We start from the raw sequence: 20,919 nt of genomic DNA on the forward strand, positions 1-20,919 counted from the left end.
GCTCACCTTTCTGGACGTAGATAGAAGGACCTTGGTCTTCCCGCAGGGCAGGGAATTTGGACTGCTCTTCAGTAACGAGAGGGAGGGGGAATGGAGTGGGGGGAGGAGAAGAGGAGTGGGGATAGGGGGAGGGAAGTGGGGGGAGGGCAATATTTGGGAGGAGGGGAGGGAAATGGGAAATGGGGAGCAGGTGGAAATTTTAATTAAAAAAGAATAAAAATAAATAAATAAGTAAAAAAAAAATAAAAAAAAAATTACAGATTCACAATAGAACTGATTCAGACACTGTTGGATGAATATATGTAGGCTTGAGAGAGACAAAAATATATATAAAGAATAAAGTTAATGTCTTGAAAAAAGGTAAAGTCTTTAAAGAGACAGAATACAGATAGTTATAAATTAAAAGAAATAAAGAAAAATAAGCCACGTAGAAATGGAAAATTCACAGAGAGTCTGGATTCTTTGTATTATTGTGTTTTCTTTAAAATTTTTGACTGTAAAGGAGCTAACTGCAGAGAGACATTTCATTATATGGGCTGCCAAGCTAAACCAAAATGGATACAAGGGTATTATGATTTCAGAATATGGGTATAAGGATATGATGCTTTGGAGAGGGTCTTCTTTTGTTTTCACAGAGGATGCGACCCTGTGGATTTCATCTATCCCGATATGGTATGATAGACCACGCCCTCCTGAAAGGTTGCTGTGAACACCTTCAGAAAATTACTTCACTCAACTGCCGACTGAGATGACCCTGACACACAGGTTACACCATGAAAGATCTGAATACAGCGCCCCCATTCAGCAGGAAGCAGTTTGGAGAGAAAAACTGCGCCCATGTTCCCAAATATGGTTTATAAATGTTCTTTTACATTTAAAGGGGGATATGATATAGATATGAATAATTTGCATTGGTGTGGATTTTAAGGTCAATTTTGTTATATGTATATGCATATTTCTAATCTTGATTAAGATATTGTGATTGTATAGTTCATTTAAAAATGTAATGTATATAAGTTGTTAATGGATAATCATCGATAATTGTCAAGCTTTTAGTCATGTTAGTTAGATTTTCTAGATGTGCATAGATATATTTCAGCTAGATAGGCATTCTTCATATCTTTCAAAGACTGCAGAATATGGCATTTAATGTTTTAATAACTTAGGGCTTTTCATGATAATGAGACACGTCTGCTCCTGGCAGCACCAATCTACTTCAAGAGGATGATGGGCATTGAAGAGGCTCCTTATGGAGTTGGTTAGCCATTTGGGCATGAAACTGCTCATGCCTGGACTGATGCATAAACTGGACACAAAGAACCCGCAGAAAGAGGACTGCTGAACTTGCCTAAAGGTGAGATGGTCTTTCGGGGTTCCTGACTCATGAAAGAGTCTGCAAGACATTCTGCAGGACACAGCAAAAAGTGACTGAACTGTCTTTGGAATTTCCTGCTTGATGAAAATGTCTGCTGGATACTATGGGCCTGTAGGCCGAAGATGGATGCCCCAACGGTACAAAAGAACTTTGGGTGACTGTCCAGGCAGCAAGATGTCTCTGTCATTTCTAGAGTTTGAAGTTTCTTATTTCTTGTTTACTTAGGTAATATTGTATCCTTCTGGAGTCTTTGATGGAGTTGAAGAATGGTTAGTTATAGTTATAGTTTTCCTTAGTTATGATAAAAGATAAAATAGATATAAATATTGTAACTGTAATTCTTGCTTGATAACTGTTTTGTTATATGTAATTTTACTATGTCAAAGTGAACGCCTTTCTTTTTTGTTTAAACAGAAAAAGGGGAAATGATGGAGGTGGGTCATCTTTTTATCTGTTGTTTCATTGGTTAAGTAATAAAGAAACTGCCTTGGCCCCTTTGATAGGACAGAAAATTAGGTAGGCGGAGTAAACAGACAGAATGCTGGGAGAAAGAAGCCTAGTGAGGGAGTCGCCATGATTCGCCCACCAGACACAGACGCAGGTTAAGATCTCCTGGTAAGCCACCAGATCGTGGTGCTACACAGAATATTAGAAATGGGTTAGATCAATATGTAAGAGCTAGCCAATAAGAGGTTAGAACTAATGGGCCAGGCAGTGATTAAAAGAATACAGTTTCCGTGTAATTATTTCGGGGCATAAGCTAGCTATGTGGGCGGCCGGGTGCCGGAGACTCAGCCCCGCCGCTCTTATTACAACATAACCCCATTTCACAGGACCAATGATAACAATATTTTCTTCCTCCTAGACAGCTAAAATAAATGCCTGGTATCTCCAAGCATACAGGATGCCTTTTCCAGCCACACCTCCTGCTAAAGGTGGACCCACCAACACCCAGCTCTCCCCTCCTCACATCGCCCTGTGCCCTCAGGAAGTAGCCAGACTTGAGTCTACGCCATTTTTCCAAAGAGAGCCTAATTATCACTTCAACTTCTTGTCACCCCTATATCCAAAGAGTCTGGAATGTTAAGTCTGGGGCATAGTCTCCAGCCCTTGGTATCCATCCCAGCCGCCCTGGCCTGGTAGTATATTGGTCTGGACTCCAAATCCTAGTATGCCAGGTCCTCAACCCTCCCTGGGGGAGGGTCAGGCCCACTCCCACAGGGTATTTAAGTGGGCTCCCAGAGGAGAAACACATGATTCTGGGTTTGCATGTGCTCCCCGCTTTCCTGTCTCCCCGCCATGCGTTCGGCCACCCAAGAGCGCTGTACTTAATAAAACGATGTGCACTGTTGAAAACGTGTCTATTATGTTCCTTTTATTTTTTTCCATCAGAACATTCGGTAATTGCTCTCCGTAATAGTTGCTTCAAAGTTGGGTACAAATACATTTACAATTATTACACGCTTGGCCACAATATCATTAGCTTGTCTCTTAAAATGTTTTTTTTTCTTAAAATCAATTTTGTTTGATATATTAGCTATTCCTACTTTGTTTTTCCTTCTATTTGCATAGAATAACCTTTTTTATGTCTTCACTTTCACTGTATGTGTGTCCTTACTAGTAAAGTGAATTATTTGTAGGTAACATAATTGAATCTTATACTTTCCCCTATTCAACCACTCTATGTCTTTTGGTTTGATAATTTAAATTACATTTAAGCTAATTATTAGTAGGTAAGGATTTAATTCAGCTATTTGATTCCTGAGAGTGCAAACTAGTGTGTCTCTGAATCCTGTTTGTCTTTGACTCTGTTTTCTGTTCATTTGCCTTGTTCAACTTCGACAAGGCAAACTAGCACTTGTTTTATTTTTATATTTTATTTTGTTATATTTTATGTCTTAGAAACCTGTTCTTTTCTAATTAGAGACAGAAAGGGAGTGGATCCAGATAGGAAGGCAGATGGGGAAGAACTGGGAGGAGTAGAGAAAGGGAAACTATAATCAGGATATATTGTGTGAGAAAATAATCTATTTTTCAATAAAAAGAAAAAAGTTATGATACTGACAAGACACATGTACATATACCAACACACTTGTGTGTATATATTTCAAGCGTATGAAGGCAATAAGTTAAAACTAATTACATTTTTGTCAATTAGAAATTAGAAATTTCTTGTCAAATAGAAATCAAAGATAACATACACCTTGATTCCAGCAGAGGTAGAGGCAGTTGGTTCTTTGAGTTCAAGGCCAGCCTGGTCTACAGAATGATTTCCAGGACAGCTGGGGCTGTTACACAGAGGGACCCTGTATTGAAAAGAAAAAAAGTTCTTTGAGAGATTCTAAAATTAGAGTTCACCAAATATCTTAGCAATGTAGAATTATGAAGTTGAAATACTGAGACTTAAGGAGCTATGTGTCAACCCTTCCTAACTTAACAAAAACTAGGAAGTTATGAAAAATGGTTCCCATGCGCTAACTGGATGTGTTCTAAACTTAATGCTTTGCTTTTACACTTATTTCATACATGTAGGTATTGTATCTCAAGACTGAAATGTTAAAACAAAAGGTGAGTTGTAATGGGTCTGGCAGAGATGAAGATGTTCTAAAGAGACAATTGTGTCTCTCATTCTGACTATGAAACTATTCAAAAATCCCTCCCCCCGAAGAAATACGCATTTCCCTGGGCATATCATGCTGGGAGAAAGAATAGGTCTTAGCCAGAGGGACAAATTTCTCCTGGAAAGAAGTTTCACAGTTCTAATAATTTTGTTAGATCACCTCACAGAATGAGACAATGATGGGAGAGTGGTAAACAGGACCACACCTTACCTTGGTTGCCTAGATATGCATGTCTTTAGCTCTCAATTGAAACTTTAATCTCATTTCAGGACCTAGAAGTTGGATTAGCAAAATTCACTGGATTTCTCTGTCCCTCTTCCAAATCTGGATACATTGAAGAAATCCACCAGAAAATGGAGGGAGGAAAGAGAAAGGGAGGGAGGGAGAGAGAGAAAAAGAAAGGAAAGAAAGAAGTTCTTTATGAAGAATCAGCAACCTGTATATCTCAATTTTTCAATACTCTAAATAATATAATTCTGAATTGACTGTCAGCATAATTCTCTATCACTTTTCCTCATGCCCTAGAATAGCATTTTTCTACTCAAATTCTGATATTTCAGTTCAAGTCACTAAATCTCATCTTACTGATTTTTTCTTTCATCAAGAAAAAAAATTACTGTAAACATCAATGTGGATGATTGGCAGAACCTAGTCTTCAGGAAAATTTTCACTGTTTTTATAACACTAAATATAATGTTTTACAGTAAATAATAGAAAAATGTTCATGTTAAGTACTGTTTGCACTATATTTTGCTTAATAAGTTGCAGTAAGATTGTTGATTCTTGTGGGAGACCTGCCCTTTCCTGAGCAGCAATGGAGAAGGGGATTGTGGGGGTGAGCACAGAGGGGAGTGGGGGAGGGCCTGGGAGAAGAAGAGGGAGGGGAAACTGTAGCTGGGATGTAAATACATAAAAAAATTTAGTTTTTAAAAAAAGAACATTATTTTTGTATTAGCCCAAAAGACTTCCACCCATTTTATATTGCTTCTCAAAGTTATTACAATATGCAAATGTATGTAGACCAGCATCTTTACATATTATCTTTGTCATTGTTATTTGTATAACTTTTGCAGACAGCTGTGCTTTTTTGTTAAATTGGGTTTTTTTTTTTTTGAGCTATATATTTTTCTCCCCTCCCCTCCCCCTCTACCCTCTACCATGGTCCCCATGCTCCCAATTTACTCAGGACATCTTGTCTTTTTCTACTTCCCATGTAGATTGGATCCATGTATGTCTCTGTTAGGGTCCTCATTGTTCTCTTGGTTCTCTGGGATTGTGAATTGTAGGCTGGTTTCCTTTGCTTTATGTTTAAAAGCCACTTATGAGTGAGTACATGTGATAATTGTCTTTCTGTGTCTGGGTTATCTCACTCAAAATAATGTTTTCTAGATCCATCCATTTGTCTGCAAATTTCAAGATGTCATTATTTTTCTCTGCTATGTAGTACTCCATTGTGTAAATGTACCACATTTTCCTTATCCATTCTTTGGTCAAGGGGCATTTAGGTTGTTTTCAGGTTCTGGCTATGACAAAAAATGCTGCTATGAACAAAGTTGAGCATGTGTCCTTGTGGTATGATTGAGCATCCTTTGGGTATATGCCCAAAAGTTGTACTGCTGAGTCTTGAGGTAGGTTGTTTCCTTATTTTCTAAGAAATTGCCATACTGATATTCAAAGGGGCTGTACCAGTTTGCACTCCCATCAGCAATGGAGGAGTGTTCCCTTTACCCCACATCCTCTCCAATGTAAGTACTCATCAGTGTTTTTGATCTTGGCCATTCTTACAGGTATAAGAAGGAATCTCAGAGTTTTTTGACTTGCATTTCTCTGATGGCTAAGGATGTTGAGCATTTTCTTACGTGTCTTTCAGCCATTTTAGATACCTCTGATGAGAGTTCTCTGTTTAGGTCTGTACCCCCTTTTTATTGGATTATTTGTTCTTTTGATGACCAATTTCTTGAGTTTTTTGTATATTTTGGAGATTGGCCATATGTTTGATGTGGGGTTGGTGAAAATCTTTTCCCATTCAGTAGGCTGCCTTTTGTCTCATTGACTGTGTCCTTTGCTTTACAGAAGTTTCTCAGTTTCAGGAGGTCCCATTTATTTATTGTTGCTCTCAATCCCTGTGCTACTGGTGTTAGGAAGTAGTCTCCTGTGCCAATGCATTCAACTGTACTTCCCACTTTCTCTTTTATGAGCTTTAGTGTGGTTGCTTCTATGTTGAGTGCTTTGATTCATTTGGATTTATAATCCTCTCTAGGGCTGGGATGAAAAGCATGCACTATCGTCATTAAAGGCATGCACCTCCCAGTTTCTATGGCAACTAGTGAGACTACCTGAACTAAAGGTATGTGTCATTATGGCTACTTAGATTAAAGGTGTGTGTTACCATAATCTGGTCTGTAAGGCTGTGTTTCTGTGGATGCAGATAACTTCCTTGGGTTGGAGTGTTCCTTTGTGTATTTGTCTAAATATTGGTTAAATATGGTTCTGGCATGGAATATCTTGTTTTGTCCATCCAGGGTGATTGAAAGTTTTTCTGGGTAAAGTAGTCTGGGCTGGCATCTGTGGTCTTTTAATGTCTGCAGAACGCTTGACCAGGACCTTCTGGTTTTCATTGTTTCCATTGAGAAGTCTGATAGGTCTCACTTTATATGATACTTGGTCTTTTTCCTTAGCAGTTCTTAATATTCTTTCTTTATTCTGTATGTTTAGTGTTTCATTATTATGTAGTGTGAGGGGACTTTTTTTTTGATCCAGTCTGTTTGGTGTTCTGTAAGCTTCTTGTGTCTTCGTATGCAACAATTGAAAAACTGGCTGTCATATTAAATAACCAAAGTTCTAAGTGTTACCTCAAAGATGGCTCTTACAAAAAGTATATTAGACCCTATGGAAAACTCTAACGTCTCTCTCTCCTATTAGATTTCCTATCCAAATGGTCAACTAATTCCTTATAGCTATTAGAAAATTTGCTGGTCCCACTAAACCCAGTAGCAATAAAACATTGACAGATACTTGAAGGGCATTTCTGATCAATGTTACTTTTTTGTAGTGCTGGGGATCAAACTCACTTATCCTAGGCAAGCGTTCTACTACTGAGCCACATCCCAGTTCCAATGTTGTTGAGAGATCCTAAAATAACATACAGTGGAAATAGTAAAGATCACCCAATGTGCAGAGAGTTTTTATTCAGGGTTTACTGAAGCAAAGAGACAACCACTGTCACTTTTGTTTTAGCAGAGAATGGCAGGTAGCGGAGTGAGAAAATTTTATAGTGGGAAAGCTTCTGGTATGTACAGGTTGGCAGCCATTAAATTGGGGAAGCTGCAGACCAACTAACAAGAAATGGGGCATCCTATGTGATTTCTCAGAGTTGTGTATTTGACTGTCTCTTGTTGGACCTAAGTTAGAAGCATAGCCAAAAATTATGGAAGTTGTTAATTATTAATCAAGTCCTGGCCATTTGTGGCTGGTTATTACAGAAGTTATACTTTAGCTTCCTAGATTGTTACTAATGTTAGTAAAATGACATCATCCAAGGTCTGATTTGAAGGAGTTGGGTTTCCAGGGCTATTTATTGTAGAAAAAAAGTGTCAATTTTTCTGAGAAGGTTGCTAAAAGCCTTGGGTTATAATTTTACCTTCGTATATGGTCGAACTTTGCCAATTTGTGTTTTCTGGTTCTCAGTTACATATCTCACATACAGCAATGAGAACAATAGCATTCAAGCTGACCTGGAAAGAAATTTGTTAGTGTTCTGGTACTACTGCACCCCCAAGGAGCAATCCTTATGGCTATGAAAACTATATAAACAAACTCTCTGGAAAAGTTTCCTTGTGAATGGATATGATAGAGCAGGTGGTTCTTCACTGAAATATAGCCACATCATGATAAGAAGGGACAGAAATAGAGCAAATGTATGATACAATTAGTATTTATTTTTGAAGTAATGTGGCCACCTCTGAGGATTCCATAGTGCATGATATAATTTTGTGTGTGGCTATCAAACTAGCAACTTTATTTAAATTGCCAAGAATTCGTGTGATGTATTTTGCATGTCCATAGAAGCACCCTTTTCTATGTGCTTGACAATCACCAGGAAATGAGTTCTAGTATACCAGTATAAACAAGAAGAAACACTCAACTTTTCAAATCTACATGTGTCTTCAGCTGCGGCAGTGTATAAGATAGTATATTTAACTGCATTCTGGGCTTGCTTCTGGCCAGCCTCATTTTTACTACAGATTACAGCCTCTCTTCTGGAAAGCCCTACCCCACCCCACCCCCACCGCCGACCAGCCTCACTTATCGAAGATGAGCCTGTCCTCCAAGCCAAGGACATTTACCACTTGATTCAGAAGCTAATCAGACACAAATATTTGGGTAATGGTGTGCTACAGGCTCATAACCAATGTTATGGATCTATGTACTGGATGCAAGGTGGTTAGCATAAAATCTTGCCGGAGTATGACATCATACGATTCTATTAAAACCAGTTGGTATTGCACTAAATGACACAAAATTATCTTCACAGGAACATATAGAATACTGCCTGCATAGGTTACCATGTAAGCCTATGAGGAAACCACACTATTTCCTCCATCCATTAATTCCTTCTCCTTGCAATCTGGGCAACGTTTCCTGCAATTGACTGTGACTCAAAATTCCAGTCGCCTTTTGGTAACTAATAGAAAGCTCCCCAAAGACTGCATAAATCATGCTAATTGCAGCTTTCCAAAGCTGACAATGAGGTATCCTCATAGCCCCCATGGTGCTAACTACCCTAGGACCACTTAATTTTGGATGTAACTGCAATAGGACAATGGCAAAGCCCCACAAAAATATTATATTTTTCTCTACTATAAGGGTTGGGACTTTGCACAGTGAAATTGTCTAGATAGCTACAGGTTTTTTTTTCTTTTTTCTTTTTTCTTTTTTGCGTTTTTACAGGTTTCTTAATTAGAGCTAAATCCCAGCCCTTTGGCTTTTTGGAGAAGGGACAGGCTCTTAGAGCTGGCAGCAATGTAAGAGCTCTTAGAGGCTTAAGAGAGAAAATGACAGAGGAGACAAGGGAAGGAATTAGAGCTTCACCCTCCCACGCAGCACGCATATTTTTTCCCATAAACGGTTTTGAGGAAGATGCAAATCCTAAGGATGCTAACTACCAATATTGAAAATCTATTAAGTACCTGACAATTGAGTAGAAACCCTCTAATAGGTACCCTGACTCTGAGAAATGGCTAGTGTTACCTCCATCTTTATTCTCTGCCCATCTGCTCCAAGCTCCTTGTTTTACCCTACCAAAGCCTCCCTCCAGCCATTGCGCAGTTTTGGTGCAGAATCACCAGGTCCACTTTCGCAGACCCACGGGAGGGGCTGGGCGGGGCGGGGTCGCCTTGCCGCAGAGCCCAACAGCGCCTGCGCGGACTGCGGCAGAAGGCGGGGTGTGAGAATCGAGTATTCTGAGACTAGCGTTCTCCGTTGGCTAGAACCTTCCTTCTTTCCCACCACCTCTAAATTCGGCTCCTGTGACTTGCTTGGAACTTTGGTTCTGGCAACAGCAGCAGCATTACTTGCTAGTGGCAGTTCTGTGCAGGAGCGCCTACACACCTCGCGTCCTCTTCTGCGAGACCGCGGGCCTGTCGGTGTCAGCTTCCACACGCAGGTCGACAGGACCATGTCGCTGGTAAGCCAGAATTCGCGCCGCCGCCGCGGTGGCAGGGCAAATGCGCGCAACAGCAGCGGGAAAGGTCTCCCTGCTGCCGTGCCAGGCCCAGACGTCCCTCAGGATCCCAGCGATCCTCAGATCCTTCAGGGCCACTGCGCCTCTAAGGGCCCAGGCACCTCCGGGCTACCCATCCCCCGGGAGGGCCCAAGCACCTCTGTGCGACCCACCGCCTCAGAGGGCTCAAGCGCCTCCGGGCAGCTCATCATCTCTGAGGGCCCGAACACCTCGGAGCTGCCCACCTCCGGGAAGGAGGGCCCTGGCACCTCCCGGTCTCTTGCAGTCTCCGCGGGGCTGAACACCGCTATGTCAATCACCGCTGCGGAGGGCCCGAGCACCTCTGTGTCGCCCACTGCTCCTAAGGGCTCAAAGGCCTCCGAGCATCTCGATGACTCTGAAGGGCTGAACATCTCCAAGCAGCCCCACTCCGATGAGGGCCCTAGTGTGCAGCCCACCCTGGCTGAGGGCCTGGGAACCTCGGTGCCGCCCACCTTCTCCCAGGAATCGGGCATTTCCGCGCCGCTTCCCTCTGGCGAGGGCCCGAGCACCTCCGTGTCGCCCACCATCTCGGAGGGACCGGGCATCAACATGCCCTCCCCCGATTGTGAGGCCCCAAGCACTTCGGTGCCGCCCACTGCCTCTGATGGACTGGCCATCAACCTGCCGCCCACCTCTGCTGAGGGCCGGAGCATCTCCGAGCTGCTCTCGGCTTCGGAGGATTCCGACATCTCCGTGTCGCCCCCCTCCGCGGAGGGCCTGAGCATCTCTATGCCGCCCCCCTCCGGTGAGGTCCAGAGCACCTGGGTGCCGCCCACCATCTTGGGGGGAGCTAGAGTCAAAGTGCCGCCCACCTCCAAAAAGGGACTGCGCACCTTGGTGCGGCCCGCTGCCCGTGAGAGCCCGAGAGCCTACGCTGAGGGCCGGGGCGCATCCCTGCGATCCATTTCTGCTGAGCGCTTCAGCATCTCGGTGGCGTCCTGCGCTGCGGAATCCGCCACCTGCGGGCTGCTTCCCTGCGGTGAGGGCCCGAGCACCTCTGGGCTGCTTCCCTGCGGCGAGGGCCGCAGCACCTCCAGGCTGCACACCCTGGGGGAAGGGTCGAGCACCTTGCAGATGCCCCTCGCTGCCAAGGGCCCTAGCGCTTCCGGAGTGTCCACTGCCGCTGACAACCCTGAGGCTGAGCTGAGCTGCGGTGCTTCTGCCGGCATGAACTTATTCAAGTGCACCTCCCTTGCTCTGCAAAAGGCCTCAGCTCCCTCTGTACGCCCGAAGCGTTCAGAAGGCCCCTTGGAATTCCAGGTCCTGAGAGACAGTGAGAATTCCAACTCTATTACCATTATGGGCCTTGGCACCGCCCACGTTGCCCTTACCCTGAAGCCTCAGGATCCTATGGAGCAAAACGTAGCAGAATTGCTGCAGTTTCTGCTGGTGAAGGATCAGACCAAGTACCCTATTAAGGAATCGGAAATGAGGGAGTTCATTGTTAAAGAATACCGCAACCAGTTCCCTGAGATCCTGAGGCGGGCAGCAGCCCACCTGGAGTGCATTTTTAGGTTTGAACTGAAGGAGCTAGATCCCGAGGAGCACACCTACATCCTGCTCAACAAACTGGGACCTGTGCCCTTTGAAGGGTTGGAAGACATCCCCAATGGGCCAAAGATGGGCCTCCTGATGATGATCCTGGGACAGATATTCCTAAATGGCAACCAAGCCAGGGAAGCTGATATTTGGGAGATGCTCTGGAGGTTCGGGGTGCAGCGTGAAAGAAGGCTTTCGGTTTTTGGCAACCCGAAGAGGCTTCTGTCTGTTGAGTTCGTGTGGCAGCGTTACTTGGACTACAGGCCGATAACTGACTGTGTACCAGTAGAGTATGAATTTTACTGGGGCCCACGATCCCACGTCGAGACCACCAAGATGAAAATCCTGAAGTTCATGGCTAAGATCTATAACAAAGATCCTATGGACTGGCCAGCGCAGTACAATGAAGCCCTGGAAGAAGACGCTGTCCGAGATGTTGCTAATGGATGGCGGCCTGTTCGTCACTTTAGGAGGCCCTTTTTTGAGGAAGTTTCTCCAGAGCTCCTGGCTGCTGATTCAGATGCTCCTGGCTGTCCCACAAAATATTCTCCCCATTCATGGCCTGAGTCAAGATTAGAGAGCAAGGCAAGGAAGTTGGTCCAGTTATTTCTGCTGATGGATTCAACTAAGCTGCCTATACCAAAGAAAGGAATTCTGTATTACATTGGTCGAGAGTGTAGCAAAGTGTTCCCTGACCTCCTGAATCGGGCTGCTCGCACCCTAAACCATGTGTATGGCACAGAGCTAGTGGTCCTTGATCCCAGGAACCACTCTTACACCCTGTACAACCGAAGAGAAATGGAAGATGCTGAAGAGATTATGGACAGTCCAAACAGGCCCGGCAACAACTTCCTAATGCAGGTTCTGAGCTTCATCTTTATAATGGGCAACCATGCGAGGGAGTCTGCAGTCTGGGCCTTTCTGAGGGGCTTGGGAGTTCAAAATGGAAGAAAGCATGTGATCACCTGTAGGTATTTGAGCCAGCGCTACATTGACAGTTTGCGGGTTCCTGACAGTGATCCAGTGCAATATGATTTTGTGTGGGGCCCTAGAGCCCGCTTGGAAACCTCCAAGATGAAAGTCCTTCGATATGTGGCCCGAATCCACAGGAAGGAGCCACAGGACTGGCCGGAGCAGTACAGGGAGGCCCTGGAAGATGAGGCCAATAGAGCTGACGCCGGGCACCGGCCCTTGGTTGTTCGCAACTTGCGATAGATGACTGTATGGCAGTCAGCGAGGCCTTGTACGGCAGGGCCTAGAGCCCTGGTTCTCATGTATTGGGGTTGGGGGGGGGGGTCACGTATTGTATTTGATATTTGTGTTCCAGTTCCATGTATGTGTTTTCATATTTAGTTCTTGTTTGGTATCTTGAAGTTTCAATTGTTTTAATAATATTGTCCAGTGATGTAAATGTGATTGACTACTTGCTGTCTTTGTTGTACTTTGGTATAAGAGTTTTGATAGTGTTATACAACGTTTTGGGACTCTTTCCATCTTGTTGCATTGTCAAAATGATAATATATAGCATATAGCTATAGATACAGGCTTTTCCTTGAAAGCTTTAAAAAATCATCAGTAAAGTGATCTAGCTTCAGATATTAAACAAACAGATATACAACAACTGACAAAGCACTAAGTTGTGGCTGGCTTCCCTTTCCGTCTGCTATTGTGTGAAGAATACTAATGTCTACCTGTATTTGCTTTGCTGTGCTAAAATGTATTGAAAAATAAAGGTGTAATAAAGCAAACAATGTTGATGCACTAATTTATTCAATAAATACTTATTCAATTCCTGTCATACAATGGGGAGAGTAGTATATTCTGTAATAGTATGATAGACATTTACAAGATACAGTACCTTCTCCAGAACTCAAGAACCAGAAGTTTTATTATGATATAAGCTATGTAGTACACTAAGTAGAGAGTTCTATGGGAGTTAAGAGGAAACACATCAATCTAATTCCTGAATCCAAATAGTCCATAGTGAACATGATGGGGGTGGGAGGACAAGATTGAATTCTTCATACAGCACGAGGTAAATGGACTTAAATCTGGATTTAGTCTTCAGTGAGTATTGGTGTGGATTGGTAAGAGATTTTACATGTCATAAGCTGTCTCATTAAGGTATTTGAGCCATGGGGCTGGAGTGATAGTTCACTGGTTAAGAGTATTTATTGCTCTCCCAGAGGACCCAAGTTTGGTTCCCAACACCCACTTTGGGCACCTCACAACTGCCTGTAACCCCATCTCCAGGGATCCAATGCCTTTTGGCCCTAGGAGCAACCCACACATGTGGCAGACACTCACACAAAAATATACACATGCACAATAATAAAAAATTAATAAAAAGATATATGAGTCCATGAGCTGGGGATTTAACTCAGACTGTCTGCACAAGACCCTGGATTCTATGCCAAGTAGCACATAAATCAGTTGTGGTAGCTCACACCTGTAGTCCTGGCACTCAGGAAGTAGGGGCAGGAGGGACAGAAATTCAAGGTTATTATGAGCTACACTGAGAGCTCAAGGCCAGCCTGGGATCCATAAGGACTTGTCTTAAATACTTAAAAAAAGGATATTTGAATTAGCTTCCTCTGAGTTATACTGTAGTTTTGATATGTATCCCCAAACTGAGTGCTTAGCCCCAAATGGTACATCTTTCTTACCCCTACCATCACTGAGGTTCAGGGACTGTCAAAGGAGGATGGGAGCATGGAGAGAATTTTAAGAGCTGGATGATGGGGAAGAGTGTTGTAGAATTTGTGGAATACAAAGCTCTTCACTGGGCATGGCTGTTGTGCCCATGAGCTCACACCAACTGTGGTTACCCTTGCAAGACCTGCACAAGATCAATTTAGTCAAAATTGTCCTATCGATGGGGAAAGTGCTCTCCAGGCTCCACCTTTGCTGACGAGCTAGCTATTGGCAGTTGAGCTGCTGTGGGAGAGAGAATACTTCTTTTTTAAATGTGTGGCCACTGGTAGATTTTCCATGCTCCATTAGATGGTCCCACACCCATGCACACAGGAACACTACACATTGGACTTAGTAGATTATGAAAAAAAGAACACAACATTGTGGGAGGGCATGTTGGGGAGGACTTGGAAGGAAAAATGGGGAGGGGTGGATATGATCATGGTTCATTGTATATGTGTATGATATTCTCAAGAATAAAGAAAAAGTAATATTTTTAAAAAGGATTGGAGAAATGGCTCAGAAGTTAAGAGCACTTGCTACTCTTCTAGAGGACCTCAGTCCAGTTTTCCAGCACCCATACCAAGCAAGTCATTGACACCTGAAACTCCAGCTTCAGAGATCCTACGTCCTTTTCTGGATTCCGCAGGTACCTGTAGACATATGGCATCCACACAAACACATGTGCATGCATGCACATGCATTTACATATAATTAAAATTAAACATGTAAATACATAAATAAATACATGTATAAATAAATAACTCTCTTAACTTTCAGTGATATATACCAACACACTTTTTGAGCCCATTTTCCATGATCCCCATGGGTTTCCTGTCATTCTGTTTATATTGTCTTCATTCAGGTAAACAAGCTAAAGGAGTAGCCCACATACAGAAAATCTATTTTTTTCTAGCAAAGGTAAAATAGCCCTACTAGAACAACATGGTGCTTTTAAAAAATTATGCTTAGTTGTATTATAGTCCATTGGCAAAATCTATGTCAAATAGTCAACCTTGCTGTCAATAGAAGGATAGTGTATTTCTTCCAAGGAAGGATATGTAGTAACTGGCCTAAGAGAAGCTACACATATTTTGAATAAAAAAAGTCAGCTGACTGTATGAGATTTTAGTATTTGTTGTGAGATGGAAAGCTATTGAAAAATTTTCATCTGAGGACTGGAAGGACTAGAGTTAGTTTTGACAGAATTATGTTGGCTCTTGTACTGAAAAACTAAAAGGCCAAGGAAAACAGAACTTCTAATTTTAAGTCAGAATTTTTTTCTTAATTCTTTTAAAAAATATACTTTTTCAAGGAAAATTGAATTAAATAATTAGAGTCAGGCAATCTGTTTTTTAATAAAATACCCAAGAAAGCAGTCTCTATTATATTGTAAAATATTAAAGGAATTAACACATAGTGATTAGAGCTATACTGCCTGCTACAAACCCATGGTCTCCCTCATTATCAGATATGAGACACTGAATAAGTTCTTAGCACTTTTGCACTTCAGTAACCCTGTTTTTAAGATGAGCATAATGATTTTACCTGGTTCATAATTATGTAATAATTAAATATAACATGTAAAATACAACATGACCAGATATAGTTAGCAATGCATAGATGATGTTGCAAGCTGATTTTCTTTTCCAGGTATTAAACTAAGAAGTGGAAATTTCCCTGAAAATCTTACCGGGGAGTGTGTTGGGATTCAATACCTGTGAGAAAGCAAAGGAAGCTGAAATCTGCACAATTGCACCAAGTTAGGAAAAGTGACTGAATTTTTATACTTCCATAGTGCTGCTCAGCCATTGGATGTATCCTGACCCTGGTGAAGAGATTTGTCTGTGCAGAAGTCAGTTCTTTCCAGAAAAAAAGTGATCTATGGAAGTATAAACCCAGCAACTCTCAACAGCCTTAAGTACTGAAGGAATAAGCACTTCAGCCCGGGAGAATTTGGAATCTGGGTTATTGCTTCATTCCCTTTAAGCCCACCCTTCTGTAATTCTTCTTTCTCTTATTGTTATTATCACTATTGTTGTCATCAAAAGGGATTAAATAGCTTTTCATTGTTCTTCATGGGTATTGTTCATCCACCTCAATGAACTATTTTACTTTTGGCATGACCTTCTTGAAAGAAAGATTCTGATGATATATCTTTTACTAGTGAAGTTCTGTATCACTTTTCCATGTTTCTTATTAGAGGTGTGTCTTTTGGAGTAGCATATATTCATCATACAAAATATGGGATTTCATTGTGACATTCTCATACATATATATCATGTACTTTGATCTTTTTTACCTCATCACACTCTCTTGTTCCTTCTCCCCCATCTCACTGATCCTGTTTCTCTTCCTAAATAATCTTCCTTCTGCCTTCAAGTTTTACTTTATTTTATTTATACTTCGATTATATATACGGGAGAAAACATATTTGTTTTTCTGGATTTGGCTTATTTTTGTTAACATGATGATCTGATTCAACTCCACCTATTTTCCTGTCATAATATAATTTTGTTCTTTTATGATTACATTATGAATATATGTCACATTTCTTTATCTAGTCATCCATGATGGACACCTAGACCTATTTGTATAAGTTGGTGATTGTGAATGGAGCCACAATAAACATGGATGAGCAGGCATCTCTGTGCCAAGCTAACTTGGAATCCCGAAGGCAAGTACCTAGAAATAATATGGCCGGATAATAAGGTAACGTTAATTTTATTTTCTTGGGTAATATCCACAATGATTTCTGTAGTGAATGCACTGATTTATACTTCCCTGAGTGGTGTGTAGGGGGCGCTTTCCCCCTGCATCCTCACCAGCATTTGTTGTTTCTTTTGTTTATAGCCAGTCTGACCAGGGTAAAATGGATCAGCATGTACTTTTGATGTACATTTCTCTGATAGTTATGGATGTTAGATAATTTTTTTGTATACATTTGTCTGTCAATAGCTTACATCTGGACTCTTCCAGCTCTATGTGCAGACACACCCACTTCCGCACACAAATAAAGTAAGTCTTTTTTAAAAAGCTGGTACATGGAAGAGAAAATATAATTACAGGATTGACTACTGTCAGTTTCGTTGATTAAGTAGATGGTACCAGAGCAATCATTTTAGAGATGAATATGATTTTTGCTGAGTAAAATATTTTGTTCTATCTCTTTCTAGATTAGAATATTTCAATGAACAATGACAAGAATTTGGTAAGTAAATAGCAGTCATTAGATTTGTATGAAAATGTGTGATGAAATATCTAGCTCTCAGATAATTATACAAAATGCAAAACCAAAAAAGTAACTCCAAGACAAAATTCTAGTCACTAAGTGAGAAAAGGTAGAAAATTGGGAGATAGCAAGTATTCTTCAGGAAAGTTACTTAAATTAAGAGTCAAATAGTGTTTTTACTTCTTTCCTTCTTGAAAGTGGTATTACTGGCATTCAGTGTTTAACTGAAATTATCTCTTAATGAGCTCAGATTAAATTATCACTTTTCCACGCAGAGATAGCATACCATTCCCAGCAAAAACTAAGCTTTCTAAAAGAGTATATATAATTATTTCATTTTTATCTCTTACAATTTATTTCTAAACTCAGTACAGTTAGGGTTCTTTTCTATTGCTCAGCTTCAACTGCACTTCATAATGTATGCAATAACATCTAAATTGATAAATCCACTGATCACCTAACAAAATATATTACACACTAGTCTCCCAGTTTCTTCCTGTTCTACTACCAGCTGTTTTCCTCTCTTAGAATTCTAGGAATATACCAGGATTAATCCTTGACTCTGTTTTCTTTCTCTGCACGTATACACCTCCTGCCCAGTTATTCTCACTCTTCTCTTATTTCCTAGATTTACAAGTTATTTGTGATGCTAGTGATTCCAATTTTTATTTCTAATATTGGAGTTTGGGTTCCCACCATGAGGTTCCTCTCAAAACCAACTAATTTATCAAAATTTTCATGTTTATGCATAATATGCACTACATTCTAAAATACTCAAATTTGAGCTCTTGGGATTCACTTTCAAATCTGTTCTTTCAGTTGATTTTCTCATCTTAAAGAAAATTGGTTGACAATAAATGATGGTTGATTAATTCTTAAAGTTAAGCAGTGTAAATACTTTGTTTCATACCAGACTGCCTTTTCATATCAAGCATTTTAGGAAATCTACCAATTTAGGAAATGCTAGCAAATTCTAACAGTTATGTCATGAAAATAAATCTAGAATCTGAAAATTAACTCCATAATACTACTGTGTTCATAGTTAACCAAATTGTTGGTATGGGCTTAGAATTTTTCTTCCTAGTTTTGGCATTGTTCTAAACAATTTATTGTCAGCACAATAGCCAGAAGGATTCGGGAAGGGTACGTTGAATTTCTTTTTTTTTTCTTTTTTTTTTTTTTTACCTGCCCTAGCAGTCTTTTTTTTTCTTGCTGATTTTTTTTATTAATTAATTAATTTAATTATTAAAGATTTCTGCCTCTTCCCCGCCACCACCTCCCATTCCCTCCCCCTCCCCCAATCAAGTCTTCCTTCCTCCTCAGCCCAAAGAGCAAGCAGGTTTCTCTGCCCTGTGGGAGGTCCAAGGACCACCCACCTCCATCCAGGTCTATTAAGGTGAGCATCCAAACTACCTGGGCTCCCACAAAGCCATTACATGCAATAGGATCAAGAACCCATTGCCATTGTTCTTCAGTTCTCAGTAGTCCTCATTGTCCATTATGTTCAGCGAGACCGGTTTTGTCCCATGCTTTTTCAGTCCCCGGCCAGCTGGCCTTGGTGAGTTCCCGATAGATCATTCCCATTGCCTCAGTGTGTGGGTGCACCCCTCGCCGTCCTGAGTTCCTTGCTCGTGCTCACTCTCCTTCTGCTCCTCCTTTGGATCGTGAGACTTCAGTCCAGTGCTCCAATGTTGGTCTCTGTCTTCTTTCATCGCCTGATGAAGGTTAATATTCAGGGGGATGCTTATATGTTTTTCTTTGGGTTCACCTTCTTATTTAGCTTCTCTAGAGTCACGAATTATAGTCTCAATGTCCTTTATTTATGGCTAGAAACCAAATATGAGTGAGTACATCCCATGTTCCTCTTTTTGGGTCTGGCTTACCTCACTCAGGATAGTGTTTTCAATTTCCGTCCATTTGTATGCAAAATTCAAGAAGTCATTGTTTTTTACTGCTGAGTAGTACTCTAATATGTATATATTCCATACTTTCTTCATCCATTCTTCCATTGAAGGACATCTAGGTTGTTTCCAGGTTCTGGCAATTACAAACAATGCTGCTATGAACATAGTTGAGCATATACTTTTGTTGTATGTTTGGGCATCTCTTGGGTATATTCCCAATAGTGGTATTGCTGGGTCAAGAGGTAGGTTGAACCCGACTTTCCTGAGAAACCGCCACACTGCTTTCCAAAGTGGTTGCACAAGTTTGCATTCCCACCAGCAATGGATGAGAGTGCCCCTTTCTCCACAACCTCTCCAGCAGAGGCTATCATTGGTGTTTTTGATTTTAGCCATTCTGACCGGTGTAAGATGGTATCTTAATGTTGTCTTGATTTGCATTTCCCTGATTGCTAAGGAAGTTGAGCATGATCTTAAGTGACTTTTGGCCATTTGAACTTCTTCTGTTGAAAAGTCTCTGTTCAGCTCAGTGCCCCATTTTATAATTGGATTGATTAACCTTTTACGGTCTAATTTCTTGAGTTCTTTGTATATTTTGGATATCAGACCTTTGTCAGTTGCGGGGTTGGTGAAGATCTTCTCCCAGTCAGTGGGTTGCCTTTCTGTCTTAGTGACAGTGTCCTTTGCTTTACAGAAGCTTCTCAGTCTCAGGAGGTCCCATTTATTCAATGATGTCCTTAGTGTTTGTGCTGCTGGGGTTATACGTAGGAAGTGTTCTCCTGTGCCCATGTGTTGTAGAGTACTTCCCACTTTCTCTTCTATCAGGTTCAGTGTGTTTGGACTGATATTGAGGTCTTTAATCCATTTGGACTTGAGTTTTGTGCATGGTGATAGATATGGATCTATTTTCATTCTTCTACAGATTGACTTCCAGTTTGGCCAGCACAATTTGTTGAAGATGCTCTCTTTTTTCCATTGTATACTTTTAGCTCCTTTATCGAAAATCAGGTGTTCATAGGTTTGTGGGCTAAAGTCAGGGTCTTCTATTCTATTCCATTGGTCGACTTCTCTGTTTTTATGCCAGTACCAAGCCGTTTTCAGTACTGTAGCTCTGTAATAGAGTTTGAAGTCAGGGATGGTAATGCCTCCAGACAATCCTTTATTGTATAAGATTGTTTTGGCTATCCTGGGTTTTTTGTTTTTCCATATAAAGTTGATTATTGTCTTCTCCAGATCTGCGAAGAATTTTGATGGGATTTTGATGGGGATTGCGTTGAATCTATAGATTGTTTTTGGTAGAATTGCCATTTTTACTATGTTGATCCTCCCAATCCAAGAGCAAGGGAGGTCCTTCCATTTTCTGGTGTCCTCTTCAATTTCTTTCTTCAAAGACTTAAAGTTCTTGCCAAATAGATCTTTCACTTCCTTGGTCAGAGTTACCCCAAGGTATTTTATGCTATTTGTGGCTATCGTGAAAGGTGATGCTTCTCTGATTTCCCTCTCTGCTTCCTTATCCTTAGTGTATAGGAAGGCAACTGATTTTTTGGAGTTGATTTTGTATCCTGCCACATTACCAAAGGTGTTTATCAGCTGTAGGAGTTCTTTGGTAGAGTTTTTGGGGTCGCTTATGTATACTATCATATCATCTGCAAATAATGAAAGCTTAACTTCTTCCTTTCCAATATGGATCCCCTTGATCTCCTTATGTTGTCTTATTGCTATTGCTAGAACTTCAAGCACTATATTGAAGAGGTATGGAGAGAGTGGACATCCTTGTCGTGTTCCTGATTTTA

At 41.2% G+C, this 20,919-nt stretch overlaps 1 protein-coding gene across 1 annotated transcript; it reads left to right on the forward strand.

Annotated features, from left to right (window-relative positions):
• Positions 1-9,437: 9,437 nt before the first annotated feature.
• On the forward strand, positions 9,438-13,041 carry Magee1 (MAGE family member E1). The gene has a single exon (XM_057759736.1). The coding sequence runs from the start codon at positions 9,674-9,676 to the stop codon at positions 12,512-12,514; it is 2,841 nt and encodes a 946-aa protein (XP_057615719.1). The 5' UTR covers positions 9,438-9,673; the 3' UTR covers positions 12,515-13,041.
• The last annotated feature ends 7,878 nt before the right edge of the window (positions 13,042-20,919 follow it).

This window comes from Chionomys nivalis, chromosome X (assembly GCF_950005125.1).
Source record: "Chionomys nivalis chromosome X, mChiNiv1.1, whole genome shotgun sequence".
Taxonomy (NCBI): Eukaryota; Metazoa; Chordata; class Mammalia; order Rodentia; family Cricetidae; genus Chionomys; species Chionomys nivalis.

Excerpts from the sequence above, each read along its gene's own strand:
- Magee1 (XM_057759736.1), top strand. The coding sequence starts at position 9,674 with ATGTCGCTGGTAAGCCAGAATTCGCGCCGCCGCCGCGGTGGCAGGGCA.